We start from the raw sequence: 11,306 nt of genomic DNA, 5'->3' as shown, positions 1-11,306 counted from the left end.
AGAGCATCTGCTCCTCTGCCTGCTGGCCTTCACTCACACAACACGCTTGTTCTTGCTCCACCTCACGTTTATGCACGCTCATTACACACTGAAGAAGAGTTAGTAGCTCTGAGAATATCTAGTGAATGTATAGTGAACGTTTGTGCAGAAATAAAGGCTGCAGCTCCTCCAGACCAACAGAGGTTTTCTGTGTCTTGCGCGAGCCCGACGCTGACTTTTGTTGACTTAACGGCCACAGGTGAAGCTGTTATCAAGCATTTCTGAAAGTTACAAACAGTCCCTTTAAAGGAAAGTGGGTACAGTCGACTTTTAAACCGCTCTTTTATTTTGAAGGCCAGACGAGTCTAGCGGAAGTAGTGTTTGTGTTTCCGGGTCTTGGCGGTTCTAACCCAGTTAGCATGTGTGTCTGTGTTAGCATGTGAGCTAACTGATAACTGCGGCTCTTGAACATCTGATTGGACATTTGGAGATCAACAATATCCGGATATGAAAAGGACATGGATCAACGAAAGCTGCTGGATGTGGTTTTAAAGGCCGACATGGAGCTGCGGAGAGAAGCAGGTTGGTTTTCTTTCTCCTGCTGGAAACATCTTTACTGACAATGTTGATGCTAAGCTAACGTTAGCTAAACCACACACACACACACACACAGCTAACAGCTAGCAGCTAGCAGCTAACTAGTTTTACTGCATGTTGACTGGATTATTGTGTTTATGAGGCTTTTTGGAGGCGATTCATATTATTGGTGAAATTTAATAAATACAGTTACTCAACTACTGAACTCAAGTACGACGGAGTATTAAAGAGTCACATAGAGGGAGAAAAATAATCTGACATTTCGAGAATAAAGTCAGAAGTTAAAGAGAAAAAAGTCGTAATATTATGAGAATAAAGTCATAATATTATAAAGTAGTAATTGTACGTGTTATTTTAGAGGGTAAATAGTGTGAAAATGAGGAACGTGGAGCATCTTGTGAAGTTATACTTTAGTTTAGCTTTCACAAATAACCAAATACTTCATCTTTTGGCACATCAGCACCACATTATCATCAGTATCAGGACCTTGAAAAGATTGAACAAGAAACTGCGTTTATTGTGAAGAAAGAATTACACGGACCTGATGAGGAAGCTGACTCTGTAGAGGAGGAAGAAATGACTTTATTCTCGTAAAAAATTATGACTTTATTCTCGTAATATAACGACTTTTTTATGACTTTATTCTCGTAATATGACGACTTTCTTCTCGAAATCTCAGATTTTTTTCCCCTCAATGTGGCCCTAATACTATGTCGTACTTAAGTACACAATCAAGGTACTTGTACTTCACTTGAGTATAGCTGGACACATAACATTGGTCTCTGTGCAGCCAGTGTTTCGGTTTATAAGGCGACCATGGCGAACTTTGCGGAATGCGTCTGTGGTTGTCATAGTTACTACTGCTGTTGAAAGCAGGGGGAGGATACCTAGTCGTCCTTGTGAGTGTCTCAAACATACCGGATTCATCTTTGGTGTCTTGTTTGAGGAAACGTGTCCGCTCGCGTTCGGAACGTTGAAAACAGGAAGAGAGCAACGTTGGTGTTCCTGTAAATTAATACATTTTCTAAATACACATATTTGTCTTGTTTGAGGAAACACGTGTCACGTACAGTACGAGAACTATTGTTTTATACATATTTTGACGTTGTAATTAAAAGCTAAACAAAGAGGCATTCATGAGGACAGCGAGGTATTCTCTTGCTGCTTTCAACAGCTGTCGTAACTACGACAACCACAGACGCATTTGGCTGAAAGTCGCCAATTAACACGGTCGCCTGATAAACCGAAACACCGGCTGTGAGACGAGTGGTCAGGGACCGTCTACAAAGTGCAACGATGAAAAGATGCTACAAAAATATTCAATAACTTCACTGTTATACGGCGTAGTGATACCAAAGTCACTTCACACATCAATGGTCACTTCCTGGTCCCCGAGGACCTCCACGCCGCAGACACCGCTGCCTTCGCCAGGAAACAGCGGGTACAGAGCTTTGGTGACTATCGGCTTTAGTCGTTGTGTTCCTGGTTGTCTCCATCTGTAGACCACCTCCTCGACCGGACGAAGTAAACCAGGTTTATTGTATTTGAATGTGCAGAACCACTGGGCCATAATAATAATACTGCTACTACTACTGCTACTAACACCACTACTACTGCTACTAATACTGGTACTTCTACTACTGCTGATACCACCACTACTACTGCTACTTCTACTACTGCTGATACCACTACTACTACTACTGCTAATACCAGCACTACTACTGCAACTAGTACTGCTACTGATACCACTATTATTACTGATACTGATACCAATACTACTGCTAAATATGATACCACTACTACTACTGCTACTACTACTACTGATACCACTACTACTACTGCTACTTCTACTACTACTGCTGATACCACCACTACTTCTACTACTACTTCTACTGATACTACTAATAGTAAGTGATGCACCGATACCGATACTGGATCAAATAGCTGGATCGGGTATTGGTGACAATGGATCCAATCTATTCAATTCAATTCTATGTTTATATACTATATACATTATGTACAGGATTTAGGGGTGGGAAATACATTTAATATAGTCGATGTATCGCGGCTTGTCCCACGCGCGGTGTATGAAATGACTATATCGCAAATATCGACTACAAATTGTCATGTAATGTTTTTAAGCCACCCCGCCGGCATGAGACTCCCTTTGGCATTTCCTTCTCTCCCTCCGGCAGTCCGGCTCCCTCTCAGACACACACATACAGTACGACACAGACTCCGCCCCCATCCAGACCTCTCTCCTGGGCGATTGTGTGTGACGTATTCGGCCGGCGTGTTTTTGTATTTGGAGGAACGCAGCTTCCTGCTGGCTTCCTCGCTTTCCAAAGCAATCCCATATGACAAAAAAAGTGCAAAATGCAAAGAAATCATGGCCACTGTAAACAACTACATCACAACGCCGGTTAGCGTAGTTTAAAAGCCCGGAATCAAAAGACTCATTAAGACACAGATCCAAAATATGAACTGCCTGGTCGCAATTTTTTTGCGGAGAAAGCTCTACCGGAGTACTACATTTCAGTGAGAGAAAAGTTGGCCAACCAGCTAACAGAAGTGACCCAAATCTCCACAACTACTTATCTGAACGTCCAGCTAACAGAACCAAAGCTGTCAGTCTGAATAAGTGGACAAGACTGCTTTGGCCACAGGCTACACCTCGCGATTGGTGAGTCTTTCTACACTAGTGGGAAAATAATACTTTTTATTATCAGCAATGCTATAACAGCTTACTGGTAAACATAACAATAAGTTACTTTACACTTATTACACACCATTAAAAACTGTGTGTGTTATGTATTTATCAAAATATATAAAGCATGTATTGCCAGATAACTATTTGGTTAAAGTGAATACTGTTGGATACTGTTTTGTTAAATTTAACCTGTGATTTCCACTAATGAATATGAACAAGAATGTTTTAATGCAGACACATGCTGCAGGGACTATAAGAATCATCACATCGGTGTGATTGTATGCATCAAAGGGTTAAATCGAGCATTTATGAAGTTCTTAGAGGATATTTGAAAATATCGCGATATGTGTCGTGATATTGCCTAAAAATATTGCAAAATTATTTTTAGGCCACACTGCCCAGCTCTAACTGGAATTTAAATTCCTGTTTGTTTTTTCTGTTTAATTTCATTAAAAAATGCAAAATGTGTAATTCTTGTTAATTTCGAAGAATTTTATTACAAAGTTACTGGTGTACAATTTATTATTTAATAATGATAATAAAGTCAAGACTGTTGTTGCCTTACACACAAAAGAATGATCCCAGTCACTTCCACACAGTGAGGCATACAGCTGATTAAACAGTGGTATCGGATCGGTACTCTGTAACGGATCGGTACTTGGTATCGGCCAATACCCAAAGCCCAGGAATTGCTATCGGTATCGGGACTGAAAACGTTGGATGGGTGCATCCCTATTAATAATAATGATAATAATAATTATAATAATTTAACTAACTTAAGCTGTCAGATAAAAATAGGGGAGTTAAAAGTACAATTTCTCCCTCTGAGATGTAGGGGAGTAGAAGTATAAAGTAGCATAAATCATCAAAATTATACTTAAGTACTAGTTAATGTACATGTGAATGTATAAAGAAGTAATATCAAGCTCAGTTAACAGACGTTTGTGGGTTTACTTTAACAGCTGTCTGTCTGTGTTTCAGTTTTACCTTCAGATGTACGAAAAGTGATTGTTGGTGAAGAAGTGCAGCAGGAGTGGAGCTCCAGTCTGGACCAGGAGGACCCAGAGCCCCCAAACATTAAAGAGGAACAGGAGGAACTTTGGACCAGTCAGGAGGGAGAGCAGCTTCAAGGGCTGGAGGAGGCTGATATCACCAAGTTCCCATTCACTCCTGTCCCTGTGAAGAGTGAAGATGATGAAGAGAAATCTCAGTCCTCACAGCTTAATCAAAGACAAACTGAACAGATGGAAACAGAAGCTGATGGAGAGGACTGTGGAGGACTAGAACCAGCCAGGAACTCAGATCCAGATAGACATCTAGAACCAGAAACTGTTGACAAGACTGGAGACTCTTCTGAAGCTGAGACTGATGACAGTGATGATTGGAAGGACACCAGAGAACCTCAGTCAGGTTTAAACTCTCTGAATAATGATGTAGTTCCTGTCAGTGATTCCAGATGTAGTGCTGGTGAGAAACCATTTAGCTGCTCTGAGTGTGGGAAAAGATATTCGCGTAGGTCACATCTGAAGACGCACATGATAACTCATACAGGAGAGAAGCCATTCAACTGCTCAGTTTGTGGTAAACAATTTATACAAAAGATACATCTGACACGCCACATGACATGTCACACTGGAGAGAAACCATTTAACTGCTCAGTTTGTGGTAAAAGATTTATACAGAAAGTACATCTGACACGTCACATGGCACGTCACACAGGGGAGAAACCTTTTAGTTGTTCAGTTTGTGGTAAGCATTTTAAAGCAAGAGCAAATATAACACGTCACATGGCAGTTCACACAGGAGAGAAACGATACAGCTGTAGTGTTTGTGACAAAAGATTTGCCTGGGGTTATCAGATCAAAACACATAAATGTGTTGGTCGTCAGTCCTCACAGCTTCATCAAACTCGAACTGAACAGATGGAAACAGAAGCTGATGGAGAGGACTCTGGACGACCAGAACCAACCAGGAACTCAGATTCAGATAGACATCCAGAACCAGAAACTGTTGACAAGACTGGAGACTCTTCTGAACCTGAGACTGATGACAGTGATGATTGGAAGGATACCAGAAAATCTCAGTCAGGTTTAAACTCTCTGAATAATGATGAAGTTCATGTCAGTGATTCTAGATGTAGTGCTAGTGAGAAACCATTTAGCTGCTCTGATTGTGGGAACAGATTTGGCACCAAGGCAACTCTGAAGGAACATATGAGAATTCATACAGGAGAGAAACCTTTCAGCTGCTTAGTTTGTGGTAAAAGATTTTCACGAAAGGGACATTTGACACAACACATGCCGGTCCACACAGGAGAGAAAAGATTCAGCTGCAGTGTTTGTAACAAAAGATTTGCCTGGCGTCCACTGGTCAACAGACATAAATGTGTTGGTCGTCAGTCCTCACAGCTTCATCAAACTGAAACTGAACAGATGAAAACAGAAGCTGATGGAGAGGACTGTGGAGGACCAGAACCAGCCAGGAACTTAGACCCAGATACTGTTGACAAGACTGGAAACTTTTCTGAACCTGACTTCGTCCCTGTCAGTGATTTGAAATGTAGTGCTGGTGAGAAACCATTTAGCTGCTCTGAGTGTGGGAAAAGATTTGGTACCAAGACATGTCTGGATAGACACGTGAGGATTCATACAGGAGAGAAACCTTTCAGCTGCTCAGTTTGTAAGAAATATTTTACACAGAGTGGAGATTTAAAGAAACACATGACGATTCACTCAGAAGAAAAACCTTTCCACTGCTCAGTGTGTGGTAAAACATTCCCTGGCAAATACAACTTAGTTCAACACATGAGAACACACACAGGAGAGAAACCTTTCAGTTGCTCAGTTTGTAGGAAATATTTTGCACAGAGTGGAAGTTTACAGAAACACATGGCGGTCCACACAGGAGAGAAACCATTCAGTTGCAGTGTTTGTAAGAAAACATTTGCATGGCGTTATCAAATCAAAAGACATAAATGTGTTGGTCATCAGTCCTCACAGCTTCATCAAACTCAAACTGAGGAGAACAGAGAGGCAGAGCCTCCAGCCAGCAGCTCAGATCCAGATAGACATTTACAACCACCAGATACTAATAAAAAGACGGACCCGTCTGCTGGACCTGATGACAGTGTTGACATTGAGTTTTGGAAAGACACCAGGCAGCATCAGCCAGGGTTCACTTACCGGAGGAATAAAAAAGTCTCTGTAAATGATGGATATAATACTGGTGAGAAACCATTCAGCTCCTCTGATGACAAGGCTGAAATTGAACCCAAGACTAATGACTGTGCTGATGGTAATTTTAGCAAACAGATCAGGCAACCTCAATCAGGTCTAAACCATCTGAACACTGAGGAAGTCTCTGTCAGTGATACAGGATGTAACACTGACAAGAAACCATTCAGCTCCTCTGAGGACGGTCACACTCTACTGACACACAAGAAATCTCCCAGAGGAGAGAAACCATTTGGTTGTTCAGTTTGTGGCATAACATTTGCTAAGCGTGAAAGCTTACGTTCTCATATGACATGTCACACAGGGAAGGAACCTTTCCACTGTTCAGTGTGTAACACAGGTTTCAGTGACAGCGAGGCTTTAGTTCAACACATGAGGATCCACACGAGACAAACACAGTTTAGTTGCACAATTTGTGGTGAAGAATTTGCATGGAGAAGATATCTGACAAAACACATGGAAGTCCACACAAACAAAAAAATCTACAGCTGCAGAGATTGTGGCCAAAGATTCACGTGGCTTTTTTTGCTCAGAAACCATAAATGTCTCTGTCATCAGTCCTCACAGCTTGATCAAACTGAAGAGAACAGAGAGGCAGAGCCTCCAGCCAGCAGCTCAACTGTACAGGAGGAACTCTTGACCAGTCAGGAGGGAGAGCAGCTTCAAGGGCTGGAGGAGGCTGATATCATCAAGTTCCCATTCTCTCCTGTCCCTGTGAAGAGTGAAGATGATGAAGAGAAACCTCAGTCCTCACAGCTTCATCAAAGACAAACTGAACAGATAAAACCAGGACCAGCCAGGAACTCAGATCCAGATAGACACACAGAACCAGATACTAAGACTGGAAACTCTTCTGAACCTGAGACTGATGACAGTGATGATTGGAAGGAGACCAGACAACCTCAGTCAGGTTTAAACTCTCTGAATAATGATGAAGTTCCTGTCAGTGATGAGAGACATAATACTGAGAAGAACTTATGTATCTGCTCTGAGTGTGGGAAAAGATTTGGCAACAAGGCAGATATGAAGAAACACTTGATAATTCATACAGAAGAGAAACCTTTCAGCTGCTCAGTCTGTGGGAAAAGATTTGGCAACAACGCAGATATGAAGAAACACTTGAGAATTCATACAGAAGAGAAACCTTTCAGCTGCTCAGTTTGTGGTAAAAGATTTCCGCGCAGGGCACATCTGAAGAAACACATGATGACTCATACTGGAGAGAAACCATTCAGCTGCTCAGTTTGTAAGAAATCTTTTACACATAGTGGAGATTTACAGAAACACATGATCATTCCCACAGGAGAGAAACCCTTCAATTGCTCAGTGTGCGATAAGAGATTTTTGCGTCGGGCACATCTAAAGACACACATGCTAACTCACACAGAAGAGAAACCGTTCAGCTGTTCAGTCTGTGAGAAATCTTTTACAAAAAGTGATAGTTTACAGTATCACATGAGAATCCACACGGGAGAGAAACCATTCAGCTGCTCAGTGTGCGGTAACAGATATTCGCGCAGGGAACATCTGAAGACACACATGATAACTCATACAGGAGAGAAACCAATCAGTTGTTCAGTTTGTTGTAAAAGATTTATACATAAGGCTCATCTGAAACGTCACATGACCCAACACACAGGAGAGAAACGACTGAGCTGCAGCGTTTGTGACAAAACATTTGCCTGGTGTATTCAGGTCAAAACACATGAGTGTATTGGTCGTCAGTCCTCACAGCTTCATCAGAGTCAGACGGAGGAGAGCAGAGAGGCAGAGCAGCTCTACTGAACAGATGGAAACATCTTATATGAGCAACAGTATGGATTTGGCAGACACTACTCGCCACATATGACTATTTTACAACTTATTGATAAGATTACATCAGCCCTAGATAAGAATGAATACCCGGTTACAATTAATAATTAAATTTTAATGGCCTAATAAGGGTTGAGTACTCCAATGGTTATGTGAGTAGTGGGGCAGTTAAGCATAACAATTGGGGAATTTGCAATAAAAGCACATTTGTCACAGATGTAGGTTTATACGTTATGAAAAGATATAGATATCGAGGTGCTGCAAATTTGCCATTTTTCAAAATAGGCGCTTAATATTCCTAAATGTTGCAGAAAACGGATTTTATGACTCTTGGTGATTTCCAAGATGTGTTCAAGCTGATTAGATTAGATGTCAGAAGATCCCAGACATGTTTTTTTTCTCCTCTTTAATTTTTAAGGATGCTTTTTAAAAGCTTTAACCTGAGAAAAACACGAAAACCAAATAAAAAGAGCATAAATGTCACTTCGGGGTCAAACTTCGCCCCCTTACCTTCATGATAGAATAGCAAACCAATGCATCTTTAGAACGGCAATATCTTCAGCTTTCCATCGGTGCATTTATCTTTTTATTAGCTGTACAATTGGCAGATATATCGCTGGATAAAGTTCAGGATTGCTGGTAAGCTCTAGTAATAGTTCACATGAGAACTTTTTAATTTGGGTACTTCAGGTTCATACGACAATGTTTTACTTTTGCAACCGCCTTCAAATTTGAGCAAAGGAACTGATATTTGTCTATTTTCTAACTTGTGACCAAGCAGACCTGGTTGAACCTATAAGGAAACTAAGATCTCAGCTCACTGGGTCAAAGAGACACAGAAGCTAATCCACCAACTCCAACAGGATTAGATTCTTTTATTTTATTTTTTGTTTCGATATGCAATAGCACTTTTTACATATTTTTTAATTTACTTTTGGGGGTTTTTAAAAACAGTGTATATAGTCGTATAACATAGAAAACGGTGGCCGGTTTATTGCATGATACAAGAACTGAGGAAGTGGGTTACTGGGGGGCAAAATGGCTGACATGGCCCCCAGAGGCCAAATTTGCAGCGCACCGATATCTATATCTTTTCGTAACATATAAACGTACATCTGTACCAAATGTGTTGCTTTTATCGCAAAATGCACAATTGTTATGAATATTTCAAGTTAGCTGCCCCACAGGAGTGCTTAAAAGGAAAATTTGGCACGTTCACCAATCAGTGTTGACGGGGTAACACTTTATGTCATGATCATGAAGGAGTCTATGAATATTTGTGACTGCTGTTATCGAGTGTCATTCAGTAAATTATGACATTGTTTGAGATGTCTTTGTTATAACAGCTTGACATTAATTATGTTCAGATTCTCATTTTGTTTTCTCAATTATTTTTCTTTGTTATACAACGACTGCTCCTTGGTAATTGTTGTGCATATAATGAATAAAAAAGTTCTTGTTTATTTATTGCACACAGTTTCTTTTACTTTGCAGTAGAAAGGCGACTGTCCAGTGAAGATTTCTGCTCGTGGTACTTAACGGTTTCCCTCCACTGCCGTTCAAAATATTTAGATATTGTTTTACATTTTCTGACACCTGTTCACCTGCCATCAATGGACAGGAAATTACTAATTACTGTTCCAAAATGTCTATTACACTTTAGAGTGTATCTATGACCATACTGCCAGTTGCGCCCAGGACAGACGAGGCGCATCAGCAACGCATCAGCAGCGTGTGGCGGCTGCCTCGCTGAACTCCTGGGTGTTTTATGCGTGTTGCGTCCACACCATTATAATGGCAATTTCATTTAATTATTAATGTAATTTATATTTATTTTAGACAGAACAAGGTTAAGAAACGTGCGGTAATATGTAATCAATAGTGATAATCCACAATTAAAACCCCGTACTTTATTCATTCATGGAGCCGTGCAAGTCACTGCATGTTCTACACACTGTTCTGCACATATTTCAGAATAAAAGCCGTGTGACCTTTTTTCAGACTTCTTTTCAGACATTTTTGGAACTTTTGGATATTTTTCAGACAATTTTCTCACTTTTTTTGGACATTTTTTTAGATTTTTTGGACAATATTCAGAAATTTTTCAGACTTATTCGGACAATTTTCACACTATTTGTCGAACATTTTTTCGGACCTTTCTAGGCTTTTTTTGGGTGGACATTTTTAGACTTTTTTTCAGACTTTTTTCGAGCATTTTTTTAATTTAAAAAAAAAAAAATTTCGGACATTCTTCTGTCTTTTTTGGACAATATTCAGATATTTTTAGGAAATTTTTTCAGACTTTATTGGAAAAAAATTAGAACATTTTCAGACTATTTTTCGGAAACTTTTCGGATGTTTTCTTAAATGGTTTTTTCGGACATTTTTCTGACTTTTCTTTGGAAAAACATTTCTGACATTTTCAGACTTTTTTTCGAACATTTGTCAGACTTTTTTACGGACATTTTTGACATTTTCTTTTTACTTATTCAAAACATTTTCACACTTTTTCTAACATTTTTCTGACTTTTCTAGGCCCTTTTTTTGGGAATTTTTTTAAGACTTTTTTCGGACAAGTGCCATGTGATATTTTAGTAAAAATATGACAATATATTTGTACAACTCTTGTCTTTATGTACAAATGATGATATAGGAGTTGTAAATTAGAGGCACGGACACAGATACAAAAATAGATTTACTGATACAGATCACTCTGCATTAATTTGTGCATTGAGTTTTACAAGTTACATAACATTACATTTGTTTGTGAATACTTATGAGACTGTTTTGACACTGTAGCTCTACTGCTCTTCTTTTTCTGCATAAAGAGTCATTTTACTTTTGATACTTTAAGTATATTTTGATGCTAATACTTTTGTACTTTTCCTTCAGTACAATGTGGACTTGTAACACAGTATTTCTGCACTGTAGTATTACTACTTGTACTTCAGTATCAGAGTACTTGTTGTTGTTGT

The 11,306-nt window shown here is 39.7% G+C and overlaps 1 protein-coding gene across 2 annotated transcripts; it reads left to right on the top strand.

Annotated features, from left to right (window-relative positions):
* Window positions 1-363: 363 nt before the first annotated feature.
* Window positions 364-9,794, top strand: LOC141754093 (uncharacterized). 2 transcript variants are annotated; one of them, XM_074612922.1, is made up of 2 exons: window positions 364-561; window positions 4,268-9,794. In XM_074612922.1, the coding sequence occupies exons 1-2, from the start codon at window positions 498-500 to the stop codon at window positions 8,302-8,304; spliced, it is 4,101 nt and encodes a 1,366-aa protein (XP_074469023.1). In that variant the 5' UTR covers window positions 364-497; the 3' UTR covers window positions 8,305-9,794. The 2 variants fall into 2 exon arrangements, with proteins under 2 accessions (XP_074469023.1, XP_074469024.1); XM_074612923.1 differs by lacking the exon at window positions 364-561 and adding an exon at window positions 3,086-3,259.
* Window positions 9,795-11,306: the final 1,512 nt, after the last annotated feature.

Source organism: Sebastes fasciatus, chromosome 17 (assembly GCF_043250625.1).
Source record: "Sebastes fasciatus isolate fSebFas1 chromosome 17, fSebFas1.pri, whole genome shotgun sequence".
Classification (NCBI taxonomy): domain Eukaryota; kingdom Metazoa; phylum Chordata; class Actinopteri; order Perciformes; family Sebastidae; genus Sebastes; species Sebastes fasciatus.
The sequence above is the reverse complement of the archived record's forward strand: the minus strand, read 5'-3'. Positions and strand labels throughout refer to the sequence as shown.